The sequence below is a fragment of the Diuraphis noxia genome, unplaced genomic scaffold, assembly GCF_037042655.1.
Source record: "Diuraphis noxia isolate RWA-SAM2 unplaced genomic scaffold, SU_Dnox_SAM2 contig0004, whole genome shotgun sequence".
NCBI classification, from domain to species: Eukaryota; Metazoa; Arthropoda; class Insecta; order Hemiptera; family Aphididae; genus Diuraphis; species Diuraphis noxia.
In genome coordinates this window covers 3226630-3244410 of record NW_028301714.1, presented here as the reverse complement: position 1 = coordinate 3244410, position 17781 = coordinate 3226630, and the positions used below count along the sequence as shown (strand labels likewise).

The window sequence follows — 17781 nt, the reverse complement described above, 5'->3', positions numbered from 1 at the left end:
CGTTTGCTCAACATTGAACGATTGAACCATAGATAATATATACATCATATTATATTATCTATGCATTGAACATGGTTATTATTTTATTAACGAAAACGAATGGATACATTCATGGATAGCATGATAATTTTATCATGTTGGATAGTGGATACGCCATCGTCATGGTTAAATTAATAAAATAGAGTGATGTGTGCATGTAAATATCTTTCATTAATTATTAATATCTATGTTGCGCTCAAACGCCTCAAGCCAGTCAAACACTCAAGTTCATGGTAAAAACTAACTAAAACGTCTAAACCCCCTAGATATTCGACCACGACTTCACATCTTCTGTATCTTCTCTACATCGTGCTTCTACTTACATTGAACAAGAACAAGTAACAACACATATTATTCCATGTATAAATGTTAGAAGTTAACATATTATGTAGGAGCATCATGAAGACACATCATGATATTATCTTAGTTGGTGGTGAGCATAGAACATGCTCTATGATGTATTGGTGTGACTGTGTCGTTTGAGAGCACAGACTCTAAAGATGTTTTTCGTGGAAATTAAAAAAAATCGATTTTCTCCGTGGAAAAAGAATAGTGATAGTTATATCATCATCTACCATTCATCTTTTACCAAAATAATATAGTTCTGGGCTAAGAGAAATAAATGTTATACAATATATATTATTATTGTGTTATACGAGCAAAGAGTTTGTTTTTAGCTTCCTTACTAATTTCAAATTTGATTACACAATTCAAAATCATAATGGTTTAAAAATGTTGTATTAGTGATTCTGCTAAGACAGACTATGTAAAATTTCACAGGTCAACATTTTTTTTTCATAATATACTTAAAATCATTTCAAATATTTTATATACATTTTCTTAAATGTTTTTACAAATTTCCTTCAAACATTAATCTTAGGAAAAAATGGATTAATAAAATAAAAAAGATGTTCTTATTGTGATAACAGAGTATACTAAGCTCTGTAGCAAACATTTTATAAACAATTTGGATGATTTGGAAATAATATATTAAGCCTGATTTTGTACCAGCTAGGTTCTTTTATTCAAGAAAATCATAACTTACAGGTATTTTAAAGTTTTAAAATAATAAATTTTCATTACTTACGTCTTACTTAATGAAATGCTTTTTTTATATTTTTAACATAATTTGAAGTTCGCGCATTAATGTCCATAGCTATTTATATAAAAAAAACTAATAATAAAATAAAATATAGAAAACTACCTAAATTTAATTAGAACAAGGTACTTATAAGAAATTTTATTTTACAGAAAGTTTATCAGATAAACTTATTTCTAAGTTTCTAACAATCTAGAAAATCTTATTTTGGAAGAAGAAACAGTTAATGGTTAGTATATATTACATAATTTAAAACTTCAATATCTTTTGTTTTTTATATTTACTGTAGAAGTGTAGAAGACGATAGAAATTGATTCTGTAGATTCAATAAATGATAAAGATGATACAGAAATTACTACTCTGCCAGCAAATGAAAATACGGGTGAAAATATTAATATCACAAAAAATAATGTTTTTGCTATAAAATTACATTTAATTAATTTTAACTGCTGTGTACTTGACTTTTCAGATCATCTTTATTGTCAAAAAACATAAACTACTGGGACTTTTCTGAGGAAGAATTAAAGATACTTAGAACATGGAAAATGGTTTGGAGAAATCAGCAACAAATACTCAAAAATAAAAATCATTTAATAAGATTCTTACATCAAAATAATTGTAGCCTAATCTAAACTAAATAATCTTAATTCTCAGATTCAGTGGTTCTCAGTGCTCTAACTCTAAGGAGGGTTGAGGATAACTGTGAAGCACAGAACCTAATTTGGGCAGTGATTGTGTTTTGGTCAAAAGACAGGCAGCGAGCATTCACACAAAAACATGTACATGGTGCAATCTAAATATAATATGTCATATACTTAATGATTCATATAATAATTATCAGTCAGTAGTTGGTACTATGTAAAGAAATGCACAATAACTTATTTTTATTTTTTTTGGTGATTGTGAATGCTCATTATATTTTTTAATACTTATTATCTTAACCAACTTTTTAGTACACCATTTGATTCAATCCAAGTGTATTATATTGGTTATTGTTTATGTTGTTATTATTTTCAATTTCATAAAATAATATTCAGTGTTTAAAATGTAAAATTTTCAATAATTTTCTACACCATAAAATATTAAATGTTATCACAGAATATTAAATTCCCCAAGAATAGGTTAGGTGCTTAAAGAAAATCCAACCTAATGTAAAAAAAAACTAGCTAAAAAACATCAAGTTGAACCATCTCACTGTAGTTAATTTTTTTAAATTAAACTAAAATTTATTGTTATTAACAGATAAAGTTATAAGTTTTTTCATAATATGCAGGTATATTTAAATAATTTACTTATGCTATAAATTAAAATTAACTATTGAATTCTAACATACGTGGGCTTTAAAAAATTGATTGCTATTCAGGGGGGTATTAACATAATTTGAGAAACACTGCTCTAATTGATGATTTACTAAAGGAAAGGATTGTAAATCATTCCTGAACTGACGAATAGAAATATAATATTTTGAGGAATCTAAGGAGATACTGAGTTCATTACAATCATTAAAATTTTACCCAAGATTAAAGTATCTACTATCTAGTGAATTATAAATACAAGCACTAGTGTATAAATTATAACAAAAACTATATACAAATAATAATGTACTTATCAGTTTTCGTAAGTCACAACTACCTGTAAAATTTTCATACACAAACAATTTATTGTAATAATGTCAAACACCTCATGCCGAGTGCAAAAAGAAAAATTTTAATTTAGTAGTTTAATTAAAAGTAAAAGTAATGGATCAATCATTGGCTACTAAATTGTGTATTCATACCTCACTATCGATTCATTGATTCATTATGTAAAGTAAAATTGTAATATGACATTAGTTTCTAATGTCTTAATTAAGTTTAAAAAATATATATATAGTATATTAAACAAATAATTTAAATTTGAAAATTAATTTTTTTTTTAAATTCAATACAACATTCTGAAATTAAAAATAATAAATTGGCAATTTTAAATTTCAATATTTTATACACAGATTAGCTATAATACACTTTATAATATAACCTAACCTAACCTACCATACTATATGCATGTATATTTAACAAACATTAAAAAATTACATGGGAACACAATGTCATAATGTTATTAGTTAATAGTTATTAATTTTTATCTTATAGTTTGATAGTTAATAGATTTATTTTTTATCAACAATTGTTATAAAATTTGATTTAAATTATCGTGGTTTGTGTATAGTTAATAGTTTTATACTCTCAATCTTTATCTGATTAATTAAGTTATTATGAAATAAGTTATACTTCTCAAATTTTCAAGTCTGTTTTATTATATTTATAACTTAAATTGAATATGAAATAATTGTTATAATCAGCAATTGCACAATTCATTATTACAATCAGCTTCACCATTAAGATGATTTCAATCAGTATTTTTAATCAAGCAAATCTTCTTTATTTTAGCAGTAAAATTTTTTTAAACTTATTATTTTTTTCCATAATTGGTTTATACTTTTGAACTGATTCTTATAAATTTTTCATCTCATATTTTTTTCCAATTTTATTTTAAAACTAAAGACATTTTATGGGTACAAAATCCTAATAAATAGGTTTACAGTTTGCTATTAATTTATTGTTAAATTATATCCCTTAAAAACTCAATTATAAAAAGATACTATAGTTTAACTATTGGTAAACAATTATATGTTGAAGTATCAATATAAAAACAAAAAATCTGAGCTTTGCATACCTAGTCGGATTAGTTTATTTAGTAGGTACTTAGATGGACTTTATTAATTTAAATATTTAGAAAATTAAATGGATATTGGACTAAATAAAGTATTGCTTTATTTTTATTTATTATTAAAGAAATTAAAGTTTGTCATATTAATAATATAAGAATATAATTATTAGTTGTACACATAATTTTAGTCCCTGGTTACTCTCAACATGGACATGTTATTAACATTTATATATACAAAAATTATAAAAGCATGAAATTCTACACCTTGTTGAAATACTACGTTACAATACAATGTTGCTAAAATATTATTTTACATTTAATATACTGAATGAACTTACATGTTACATGTTAAAAAATATAATATTATAATAGATGTTAAATTATTACATCAAAACATAAATAGGTATAGGTAAAACATTTTTTTTTCGAAATATTCATAATACACTAAAACAGTAAGTACCAACTAGGTCAATAAGATACCTATGATAATTTAGGCGTTTGACTATAGCCTATAGGTAAGACAGTTTATTGTTGTTCATCTTAAATCATAAAATACTTTTAAAAGAAAATTCAGTTTATTATTGTTAAGAAAAAGAAAAAAGTAGATAGTATAAAGTAAACAAACTTAACAAATTCAATGAACGGAAATTATTTTCACAAAAAAACCACTTAAATTTAACGTAAACTCACTCGTTAATCGTTCTCAACAATAGGCAGGTAAGTATGTAAATTGTAATCTTTATAAATTAACTATCTTAAAATTACGAATATAATAAATTATAAATTTATATTGCTTACTAAATTAAAGATTGAATTGAAATTATATGTTCCAAATGGCCCGTCGGCTATCACTAATGTGACCATTACATTTCATTTTATTTAAAATAATTTTTTATTGATAAACAAATCAGACAAACATTAGATACCTTCTACATATTTTAAAATGTTAAAGTTTTTACTTAAACAAATTTTAATTTACAACCACAATTACAGTTTTAATACTTATCCTTAGATACAATTTTTTTTTATTATCAATTCATGATTGCAAGTCTGATACAACGTCCTTTAGAGTGTAGAGTGTGGAATCATGATGCACCACTTCAATTTTCATAAATACGGGACCAAAGTGGGACATTTAGATATGCGGGACGCAACTCTGAAAAACGGGACAATCCCCCCTAATGGGGGACGTCTGGTCACACTAGTTACCATCACCTTTGTTATAATATACTTACGCCTAGATTAAGCCACCGTGTGGTACAATAATTTAAATAAAAACAAAATAAAGTACACTTCCTACGGGGGTGACCCACCCATCGTTATACTCAAGTCTCAAATACACTGCTATAATGCTGCATGAATGCATGATAGATATTTAAATATTAGGTTAGGTAAACCTACCTACCTAAAAAATATACGTTATTAAGTATAATAAATTAAGGTTTTTATATGCAGCAGTATAAATTTATTTAATTTTAATACGCAGTTTGACTCTGCTTCTAATAACTGAAAACTGATTACATTCAAGTTTTCTGATAGGTATACCATCAACGACGCATTTGTATGGGCATATGGCTCTATGTTTATACAATTATACCTATATGGTTAATACTTAATAATACAGAGTGATTCTTTTATCAAACAACAGTACAACTGCACTTATATGGTGTTCGTGTGTAATACCACCTAGCATACACCTATAACACACAAACACCACCTAAAACGGCTAAAACCACCCAACTTTGTGAGGCTATATCTCGAAAACGGATTAACGAAAATTTAAAATTTAAACGTGAAAATTCATTGAAAAAATAGCCTTTTTAGTTTATGACATTTTAAGTAAAGGTTGTCATTTGAAAATCAAAAGTTGATAATGGTTTACCTGATAAGTATAAGGGTGAAAATATTTAAAAAAATACATAGTTCTAGAACAAGATGGATCTAAAATTATGAAGAAAAAAAAAATTGAAAAAAGTCAATAGTTTTTGAAATAATTAGTGTTGTTTGATAAAAGAATCACCCTGTATATAATGTACTTATAGTAGCACGGAACTATTATACAATAGGTATAATAAGTAATAAGAGATCTATGCTAAGTTGGTTGGTTAAAAATAAAAATTACACTGCGGGGGGTATATAATCGAAGCTAATACCTCCCTACCATTGGGTACGCCACTGTGAAGCAGGTGGTTTGAGCGACGCATGTAAGTACCATCATACCACACATTATAGTATTATACCAAGGGGGGTCTAACGGGCTTATTCTCCCCTCAAAATGAGAATTACAATAAGTCAGAATCGACCGAATGGATTAGTTATGCTTCATATTCATCGAGAAATCAATGTTCAAACTTCGGAAGTACTGTCAGTATAAGGAAAAAAGGACCAAGGCGTCTCAACTATTCAAAACGTAATATTTCTATAAAAAAATATCACCATAGGTAGGTACTATTCATAATTTAATAAATTAATATTTATGTTTTACAGCCTTACAGGCATAACAAGTAGGTAATAACATCACCACGACGGCGCAACTTAGAACCGGAATCAAAAAACAAAATTACTAAGTAAAAGATCGTATACACAAGCTTAAAGATTCCTGTACATGTTTTAAAATAAATATTAAATACTTAATAGTATTAATATTTGAAAATGATTTAATTTAGCCCCCCTCCCCACCAAAAAATAATAATCCTGAGTGCATCCCTGCATTAGGTATACAATATAATAAATTAATAAATAATAAATTATACATAATATTTCGTCACTTATGCCACGGCCGTGATAACATATATTTGCTGATAGAACATTCAACATTATTTTATTATTTTATATAATATATAATACACTTATCATGTTTTTGTATAGTATATGAATTATTGTTTTACGATTTATTATATAATATTGACGTCTCTTGTCGTAAAAGATGAGATATCTGCTTATTACTGTTGCAGGGTGTGTTGCATAGCCACATTGTCGTAGGCGTGTCTGATAACTGTGGTTTTGTTGTCTGAAAGCGAATTATCAAGTAAAATTTAAAAATAGGGACCCATGATCGTGAAAATTAACTGAGACATTATAATTTAGTAAATTCTGAACATAATTCGTTTGATTTTTCCTTATGATTAGCCGCTTACATAGCTGTAGAAGATTTTATTCTGCTAAGACGCATTTCCATATTTTTTTTTCAAATTTGTGTTTTTTAATTTTAAACATCGTTATAAAGTAAAAACCAAAATAAATATTCAAGAAGCTATTGAAGTATAATGCATAACAGTATAAAACTGACATAGATTAACACTACAGTTAAGGAAAATAATTAATTGAACTTTTTTTTAAAATACCTGTATTATTTTATTTTAAATTTAAATGTCTTCTCACGTTTTTAATTTTATAATTGCACATTTATATTTTTACTGACGAAGTATCTAAATTTCTCATTGAGAGATTACTTCACTCAATTACTTATCATTATAAAATATGACTTTATTAATTTTGCTTATTATCAATGTATACCTACATGAACCTGATTGCTTAAAATAAAAAAATTTAAGTTAAAAAAATCCAACATTGTTGAGAAAATATTCTGCTCCAAAATATGAAATATTTAAAATCATCCAAAACTAACATTTTTTTACCAATTTTACTTTCTATATATTCCATAGTACTGATTGTATAATGTATATTATTAAATAACAAATTCACAAATACGTTTATCTCGTTGTAAGTATTAAACACTAGTGTCACTACGTCTACCTATGTGTCAACACTATATCTCAATGTTCCTATCTGTTCAATTACTTATCAATCAAATCAACCAATCTTATCGATTTGTATAGGTACGATGATTCCATTTTAAAGTTATTTATATTATATATATATATATAATTGAATAGCATCATCATTCATCATGGAAATGCCCGTCCGCGACTGTCAGCGGGAGTGTACACTATCATACATAAATGAGTAAAAATTTATAAGGGGATTTTTCGTTTGTATCTAACATTGCCTTGCACTGTATCATATATGATACACTTTGTTAAAATGTGATAGGACTAATAAGGCTATAACTGATTTTAAAAATAAACTAATATTGCGTTATTCGTACGTAAAGAGTGTTGCATTTAATTATATTAAATAAATTAAAAAAATATTATGACTTTTGAAATTATTTCAATTACTGTATTTCTTAAAATTAGGTTTGACAAAATATCAAAATATTATATGTATTTATGTATTATTATTATATTTATTAAAACTATGACAAAATATTGTGTATATTAATTATGAATAAGTGATTTTTACTTTATTATTATATTTATTAAAACTATGACAAAATGTTGTGTATATTAATTATGAATAAGTGAATAGCAGGTAAATTGGCGGAAACGGAAATCGAACCTTTTTTTAAATTGGCGGAAACGGGCGATGGCGGAATCGGTCATTTCAAATTTTGGCGGAAACGGGTAATTCCCCTTTTACTATAATATTTATGTATTCTATATATTTGTATAATTTTATATCATATTTTTCTAGGACCTATAGGTACACGAAAAAATAATATATATTTTTTTTTACGGGATCATCAATTATTGACCATCACTTACTTTTATATCCGTTTTCAATACAAATGTTGGTCTCCGGGTATGCTTGTTCCTTGTGAAGACTCATGTCCAAACCTGGAAGAACATTGCAATTAAACATTATACTCACACAAATTACGAAAAATATAATAATATAATAAGTATATCTAATAAAATTACGCTCCATTGATACGTTAAAAAATTAACACAATATATTAATATATGAATATCAATAAAATATGCATGTCTCTAAACTACGTACTATAATAATAATATACTTACCTATATCACACTAAAAATATAATTATATTATAATAAAATATTCATTTACCGATAATCTCTTTTTCTTTGGACACACGGAGCAGGTCAAACACTCTTAGGAACCCGAACAATATTGCACTGTTTACTACTGACCATAAAATAATCGATGCAGCACCAATTAGATTCGATTTCAAAAGCTGTAAAGTGTAAATAAAAACACCTCTTTATTTTTTTAATTAATGAACTGATATGTAGACAAACTGCTAGATTCAATTTTACATATTACATTTTATGTTTTTGTTAAATTATTTTTATGGACTATTATTCTTAATAAATACATACATTTTAAGGACACGGAATTAAAGTACTTATTAAAATTCTCGTTTGCACATGTCTAATTTTTATGAAAAATTATCTATTTAATAATTTATGCTAAAGAATATCAGTTCCTATTTTTAAAAAAATTGGAGAAGTTGGAACTGCCACAGAACACTTCTTAAATTATATGATTATATGATTATAAAATCAGAATTAAAAAAAAATTGTTGTAGAAGGATTAATGGCTGTTAGCATATGTTTGTTAAATCATTTTGACACCTTCATACATAGAGTATATTAAGACACTCGACTTTATATATTACATAAACTTACTGGCATAGAATCGGGATTGTTCCAAAATCCTCCTTTTACAAAAAGCGGTGTAGCTATCACTCCCCACAATCCACCACCAAAATGGACGGCAGTCGTTTCTAGCGGATCGTCCACTAAATAAAATATAATTATATACAACTAAAACGAAAATTATGAAAAACAATTAAAGCTTGACCGTTTGAATTAAATTAATGTTAAACAAAAATCAATTTCGAATTAAGTGTTGTATAATATACGTGCGTTGATTATAAACACTACCAACTTATAATTACATATATGAATTTATAAACAATGATGAGTGTTAATATACAACATATAATGATACAAGTAATTAGGGATGGCTTAAGGCACCGGATGGTATATTTTTGTCCTCAGATATGGATATATTTTAATGTTGCACAGGGCCACAAAATATCTAAAGCCTAAATAATATTATATAATAATTACGTAGGTTATATATTTTAATATTTATACCTTTTAAAAGGGGAACAAACCATTGCAACACTAAGTAAATGATACAACCAATCATTCCAATCAGCACTGCAGAAAAATGTGTGTACTCGTTGACACCTCCGCACACCGAGACCTGAGTAAGTATATAAGTATATAAGTAAATATATATAATTAGGTAAGTACACCTTTATACCATGAACTGCAACCCTAAAAATTTAAGCTATCCACTGAAGTAAGGTTGTATCTATGAAAAGTAAGTGGATATAATATTTAAGATTATTAATATTAGGTATACTCACCATTCCGTTCAAGACGGCGTTGATGGTCATCGCGAATGGCCACCTGGACTCCCCAATCAGACCAACTTTGCCTATAATCAATATGACCACTGCCGCACCACTTCCACTAAAAATGGTGTTGGCCACACTAATTGCCACTATTTCTCCGTCACCGGGTTTGGTAATATGGCCCAGGGACGCGCCATTGAACGACAGGAATCCTGATATAAGCAACAGAGTTCCCGTGGCTACTAGCTATATAAACATAAATATGTTTTTTTAAATGGTCGAATACTATAAACTAATTTATAGGTAAAGTCAATATGATGTAATCACATATGGCTGTACCTACGTAAAAAATGATTAGTAAAAATAATCTAAGAAATTGTTAAGGTATGCTAGATAAAGTATATTATGTATTATGTATTATGTATTATATATTATGTATTTATGTGTGTGCTTTATTTAAATTTATATCATAAATTCATCATGAGCTTCTAAAAGCAAAGCTTTATCGTTGTAGCCATTCATGTCTGCCACATGCCTTCCTCTTAAATTGTTGGTAAGACGTAAAAGTAAAACCCATCCAATAGTGGATTTCTTCAAAGAAGGATTTCCGCGTTTATCCTCAAGAGTTTTTTAACCATTTATTTTCTCTTCCATGATGATGGTTAATAATTTATTGTGTAAATTAACCACAGATATACATATAATATATATCTGTGGTATTAGCAGATGTCCAATTAGCTTTATTTTTTTCTTCATTATTATTTTTAGGTACCTTTGTTTTTCTCTTATTAACGTCGTGTTCGACACTGTTTCATTCGTCTTATGTTCTATCCTTCTATGCAGGTTATTCTTGGCATGTGTAACGTGTTGTTTATTATAATTTATATAAATACAACAGACATAGTCGTGTGGCTTACCGGCATCGAGTGTCCGTTGTATTCGTTCGGAGCGATGGTACTAAAACGTCCGTTCCGGGGCCCGATGAACAAGGCTGCGATGAACGAGCAGCTACCGGCCAGTAAGTGCACTGTCCCAGCGCCGGAAAAATCGGAATAGCCAATTTTCAGCAACCAACCGTCGGGTGACCAAGTCCAGTGCGAGGCGATGGGATACGTCACACCTGAAATGCGGAAGTCATCATAATACTATAATAGTGGTAGGTAAGTATAACATTATTTTTATCTCTAGTTATTTTTAAACTATAAATACATTATAATATAATATGATTTTATACACACGATAAGTTGAATTATTAGGGGTTATCGTAAAGGGTGATCACGTTTACCTAAAATAATTATATACCTAATATGTAATATTATAATACTAATATAGTGATTTATAATTAATATAGATATATATAATAAACAAAATTCACGTGGAACAATGCATAATATATGTATGATGTATCTATAATTATAGCATATAATATCATTATATAAAGTGGATTTTACATTTTATCAGCCGGATTTATACAGCAGTTATTGCAAGACTGCATTGGATTTAGTAATAAGCACACGTATAATAAGCGCACAAATTTCAAATACAAAATTTTATTTTTCATAGTTTTTTTAAATATTTTAAAAATATATATTTATAATAAAAAATTGAATTATTATGCTTATTATATGTATGCAACATTATATAATTGTAGGGAGTTAGAATTGGAAAAATATCCGTCGTATATGGGGAGGTTAAGTTCACAACTAAAAACTTTTTTTGGCAGAGAGAATAAAATTTGTCTTTAGCTCACATCTCACCCCCTCATTACCTCCTATATGTCTGCAGGGACCCCAGAGGACTTAGTCCAGGTATACGAGCCAATTAAGCACTCGAGCACGCACTATAGGTATGTGTACTATGATATAATATGCAGCGCACTGTAAACACTTATATGAATTACAAGTTACGATTTACCTGATATGATAACGCTGTATAATATGTATGCGACGAAATTGCACCTCTCGGCTACAGCACCGGATATGATAGTTGCTGCAGTCGCTGCGAACACGAACTGGAAAAACCACACTCCGTTTTGACTTGACGGCATGCCGACGCCCGCAAAGAATTCCTTACCATAGTATCTGCAACCACCGCCACCGTAGGCCAACCCGTATCCCACCAGCCAGTACGATAGGGCGCAGATGACTATAATAAAGTATTATAAAAATATATTAAAAATTTTAATATATTATATTATTAGGACATGTTAAAACGTGAAAAACGTAACACGAGAGCTTTTTTTAGACCTCTATTTTCTTTTGATATTTTGATGGAAATTAGGTAATCAATTTTTGTGATTTAAATTTAACGATTAAGACATTAATCAAGTTGTGTTCCATGGCCAGGTTAGGTCACTAACGACCAAATTAGTTGTGTATTTTTAAGCATTTATGTCACGTAAAAAGTTAGTTAATTTTCAGACCACAAGAAAATGTATTCTAACAGTAAAAAAAAAATAAATACAAAATTCAAAATAAGAAGTTCACCATCAGTTTTAAAATTTTAAAGCACATATTGGCACTTTCATTTTGTTTCTGGAATGCTAAGAAAGGAGTTTTACAAAAATAATAGGTGCGAATATTCTATTTCATTGCACACAATTCTTCAGAACAATATTGTTTCATTTTCATGGATAATAGTTATGTAGCTAGGTAGCCGGTAGGTAGTTAATAGTTATGCATCAATCCATAATATATATATTTTTTTTTAAATTTTAAGTCATAATATACAATCTATATCAGATGACATAATAAGCATATATGATAACGATAGGTACAGATAACATGAGTATACAAATACAAAAGTGAATAAAGAAGCCACCCAATGATGACACTTTAATTTTGATGTTTTATATGAAAAAGTAAATGAATTATTGTATACAATCCATAATATCATCAATTTATTGTCGTTAATCCTGCGGTTCTTCCCTAGTGTCAATTAAATCACGTTTTTCACTTGTTTTTAAATTGTATTCTTCATGGTGTACAAAGTATGAGGTAAATTCTATACATAGGTACTCACATAAATCCAATATATTTTTCATTAAAATGTTAGTCACATTTTTGGGCTGCACACATCCAGCTTCTAAACATGCGAATCCTACTTGCATAACTGCAGGCAAACATTAAACATTCAATTAATATAATACTACAATAGTAGTATTATATTAATATAATTATATTATATTAATTATATTATATAAATATTATATTTCAGGCCCAATGACTGAAATTCATTAAAATTAAATTTTTTTTTTTTTTAATATTACTAAATAGGACTTAAATAAGAGATAAAAAAATTTGAATTTCCATTTTCATGAAAAACTTAGTTTTTCCAGACCTGATGCCTTATGGCATCATTGGTACTATAAGGATATATATTTTACACTTTAAAATTTAACAAAGTATTTATTTGAAATAAAACATAACATAATTATCAACTTTTAAAAATTATTATTAATATAAAAAACATAACAATAAACATAAAAATAATCGACAAGCCTTTGCATCATATTGTATCACATTTTCATCATCTTGATTAACCTGATCATTTGCATTGAGTGTTGAATTTTCCCCATTGAATGGAATATCACCAAATATTTGTTCCTAAATCAATTATATTTTATAAATAATAGGTAATAATAATACAGATGATTATTAAATTTACTAAATTATTTAATTCAAGATCATTTTGATGCAAAAAGTGGTCCATGTCTCTGAAAGCATCCAGGAAATCAATATTTTCTTCGTCATTATCTGACTCTTCAAATTCATCAATATCTGATAAATCTCCACACAATAAATTTGCAATTTGATCATCATTGAGAGCCATAATAAGACTGAATAACAATAATCATTATTATAAATAAGTTGTTAAATAAAAAAACAATATTCAATAATAAATGTAACCAAGATACACACAGTTTGTAACCATTACAATATAAATATATTATAATCTATACATTCCCAATGATGCCATATGGAATCATCAGATATGTGACATTGTAACGACTAAACTAAATTAAATATTATAAAATGAAATAGATATTTACATGGATGAATGTATCTTGTTTCATAAATAATTTACCAAATAGCAATAATTATAAATTTACTTACCTAAATTAAATAAAATTGAACACGAATGATGCCAATAGTGGAGAGTCGTAATTTACGTAAACATAATCAATGATAACTCGATAAATAATGGATTTGGCGCGAAATTGCATAAATATGATAAGAATAAACACATGTTTTTCAATCAAATGTGATATTAACTGTTAACAATTAACAATAATTACGTAAAATGAAAGAATGATAAAAACTATGATGCCATATGGCATCACGGGGGCTGAAAGGGTTTTAATATTGCTCATATTATCATACTCATATAATGGATACAATGCAAATATAATATTTTTATTTTAAATTCTGAGCAGAGCTCGGAGCAATGAATGTATTATTGGTTTTACAATGAAGAGTTTTTTTAAACTTTTAATTTGTATTTGAATATACTATATAAGTAGTTGAAAAAATAATTCAATTTTTAGTTTCAGTAACTTTTTTGGTAGGAAATTGAATGTAGTTGGTGCATTTTAGTAGTTTTCAAAAGTGTCGGAAAAACAAAAATTAAATTAAAGAAAACCAGAATTTTTACTCAAAATCGGATTTTTGCTAAATCAATTTTTATTTTTAGTGTAACTCTAAAACAAATGGCTATAGATTCATGTAATTTTCAATGAATGTTTATATTAGAATTTTTTTATACACTGTATAATTTTTTAAATATTTTAACTCGTTTTGGGTTTGATATATAACATTACAGAAACAGTTGAACATAAAATATAATATAGTTTCATGTCATTTTAAAATTATCCTAATAAAAATAACCCGCGTTTATAAGAAATTAATCTAGAAAAGATTTATTTTCTACTTACAACAATAACCAGAAAATATTAATTAACGCTATATTTGAATCGCGGCTATAATAAGCCGTAATTTTAATTAACATTTGAGATTCAATTATAACATTCTATAGAAATATTCAAAGTTCGAATACTCCAAATCTCGTGAAAAAAAGTGAAGTCAAATTAACAAGGAACAGGAAAACAATCTCTTTTATTTCTATTTACTAGTATTATTATATTTTAATAATTTTTTGTAATTTTTAATAATGTCTTTTCATTGTCATTGGCCTAGTAGCTACATATATATTTAATATTATGTCATTTTACGAAATGACAGATAATACTCAAATGAGTCAACCATCTAAAATGGTACTAGCGATCGGCGACGTAAATACCCATATCGTATTCACTTGAATACAAAATTTTTATTATAACTAACTATATCTAAATTAGTCATGCAAAGTGATTGTATTTTGTTTAAATTTATCTTAAAAAATAAAAAGCAATGTATATTGCATACATATTACCTTACCATGTTCAAATTTTAAATCGAATTTTACTAGGCCACGTGCGCTTTCGTGTTATCATTAGATATGGAATACCGTAGAAATAATTTCTGAGTACCTACTTGTGAAATTAATATACATATTTTTACTTCATAGTTGCTGTCATAAAACAATTGACTTCAATTATTGCTATCGTTAGTTTTTAGTGCGCTTTACCGTTTACCGATGATACTTATAATAATATGTTTTTTATATACGCATATATGTAACATAGTTATAACTCATGAGTATTTTTATATTTATGTATGTTGGTTCTCGGTCGCGTTTGTTCCCCTAGCTTTTTTTAAATCCATCATGAGAGTTATACCTTATACACATATATATCGTATATAGAAATACGTCCAATATGACAATATATTTCATTTATGGTAAACGCTATGGTTTGTAAAATGTATTATTTAGAATTTTAAATTTTATAGCAAACAAGGTTATTAATGCTTTTGAGTAGTGAACTAGTGACCGATTCCTTATTAAGTCGTTATTGTTTATGTAAAAATGTCATGTGACATAGTCATTAATATCATTATTTATGTCTTTTTTTTTTCTATGGTATCGAGGACCGGAGAAGGAACTATGTTGCCAATACTTCTCCTATCATTATTTATGTCTGAGCAGTGTGCAATATATTTTAAAGACAGCAAAAAGTAGCATTTTTAGTTATTTTAAATTTAAAAATATATACTTAAAAATCTGTTATGATTTAAAATGAACAAATTTCACAGCAAAAGCAATCTGACAAGATAAAATAATGAAAGAGTAAATTGTATTTTATTTATGCTTAGATAATTATATTTACGTAATGACTTTAATGATCATTTTAATTATATATATTGATAAAGTTATTTGGAGGAGCTGGTACTATTACCAATTCTAAATGTTATATTTTCAATTATCTTATTTATAAGTTTGAAGACCTTATATGTCAGAAACACTTAATAATCAAAACAAAAAAAATTATAACTTTATTTTCCAACTTACTTGTTTCCTATACATCGCTTATTTCCAAAGAGTAATTCATACATAAATTTCGTTTTAGCTCATGAAAATCGAATATTTTTTGTTTAGATAATATAGGATTGCCATAAGTTACATATATAAAACATACTAAAATATAATCGATGTTAGTATTACGAAAATGTTCTTAGAGATATCAGGAATATTTTGGAGTTGTTTGAATTACGTTTGAAAATATATAACAAATGCCACAGGTGGATTGCCCATTTCGGTAAAATTAGACATTATAGTTTAAAAAATAAGGTACATTGACGGTAATTAGCCGGTGAACTGATAGGTTTGCTAACTAGCTATTATATATAGCACCGTATTTTATTTTTGTCGATTTTTTCATATATAAAGTCGGGTTATACTGTAGCTAAGATAATATTATATTACGTTAAACTCACATCATTTTACATATGAATATGATTTTAGTTTTTACTGATTTAAAAGTATATTTTATGCATTTTAGGCACGTCCACTATATGTTATAGTCATACAAATTTTTCATCAACCATACTTTTATTGAATCAACGCCAATTTCAAAGTATTTTAATATGACCCTTTGTAGATTACAGTACACTATAATAAACTAAATTAATAGGTATATTTAATATTGAATTGATATGGATGCAGGGTAGTTTTTTAAATTGTATTATCTTAATCTAAGTATTCTATACAATTTTGTTACTAATAACTATATATTTTGAAAAAATGCTTAGAAAATCTATTTACACTTTAAGCGTTTTAAACGATATTTAAAAATAATTGCAGTTCAAAGATATATTACTTTTAATATTTTTTGTACCTACCTATACTTAGAGTGCATACAAATTTAAAAATGATATAGTTAATTTGACAAATAGTTCAAATTAAAACATTTTTATGAATATAGTTCTGAAAATAATGTTTAATATTTATGTAGTATATAAGATCAACTATATGTACTCACAAGATACAATTATTCCGTTGATAACTAAAAACATATTGTCGATGTTGAGTTTTAATTCTTCCAAGTCCAGTTGAATGGTCATTATATTGCTTGATTTAACCGCTGAACTAATATTTACAGCCATTTTACAAGAGGAAATTTACAAAAATACAAAAATTATCAAAAAATGAAGGGAAAATATTATTTTACGTGCAAATAACCGAGATTAGGTTTGATATAGTATAAAAAAATATACCGTAGTTATGAAATTAGAAGAACATTATAATATAATATTACATATTTCAC

At 26.9% G+C, this 17781-nt stretch overlaps 2 protein-coding genes and 1 long non-coding RNA gene across 5 annotated transcripts; 1 reads left to right on the top strand and 2 right to left on the bottom strand.

Annotated features, from left to right (window-relative positions):
- Nucleotides 1-45: 45 nt before the first annotated feature.
- On the top strand, nucleotides 46-1957 carry LOC107161959 (uncharacterized). 2 transcript variants are annotated; one of them, XR_001505965.2, is made up of 4 exons: nucleotides 46-1086; nucleotides 1291-1367; nucleotides 1428-1520; nucleotides 1608-1957. It is a non-coding gene; the product is annotated as an uncharacterized LOC107161959 (long non-coding RNA). The 2 variants fall into 2 exon arrangements; XR_001505966.2 differs by having other exon boundaries at nucleotides 47-377.
- Nucleotides 1958-6282: 4325 nt separating this feature from the next.
- Nucleotides 6283-17773, bottom strand: LOC107161955 (Ammonium transporter). Of its 2 annotated transcripts, none has more exons than XM_015508596.2 (10): nucleotides 17497-17773; nucleotides 13101-13190; nucleotides 11994-12224; nucleotides 10997-11199; nucleotides 10092-10325; nucleotides 9814-9925; nucleotides 9340-9452; nucleotides 8759-8885; nucleotides 8452-8523; nucleotides 6283-6854 (listed from the first exon to the last, which is right to left on the bottom strand). In XM_015508596.2, the coding sequence occupies exons 1-10, from the start codon at nucleotides 17618-17620 to the stop codon at nucleotides 6787-6789; spliced, it is 1374 nt and encodes a 457-aa protein (XP_015364082.1). In that variant the 5' UTR covers nucleotides 17621-17773; the 3' UTR covers nucleotides 6283-6786. The 2 variants fall into 2 exon arrangements, with proteins under 2 accessions (XP_015364082.1, XP_089081417.1); XM_089225291.1 differs by lacking the exon at nucleotides 6283-6854 and adding an exon at nucleotides 8129-8383.
- LOC149055499 (uncharacterized) lies at nucleotides 13467-14363 on the bottom strand. Its single transcript, XM_089225300.1, has 3 exons — nucleotides 14195-14363; nucleotides 13746-13917; nucleotides 13467-13684 (listed from the first exon to the last, which is right to left on the bottom strand). The coding sequence occupies exons 2-3, from the start codon at nucleotides 13908-13910 to the stop codon at nucleotides 13535-13537; spliced, it is 315 nt and encodes a 104-aa protein (XP_089081426.1). The 5' UTR covers nucleotides 13911-13917; nucleotides 14195-14363; the 3' UTR covers nucleotides 13467-13534.
- Nucleotides 17774-17781: the final 8 nt, after the last annotated feature.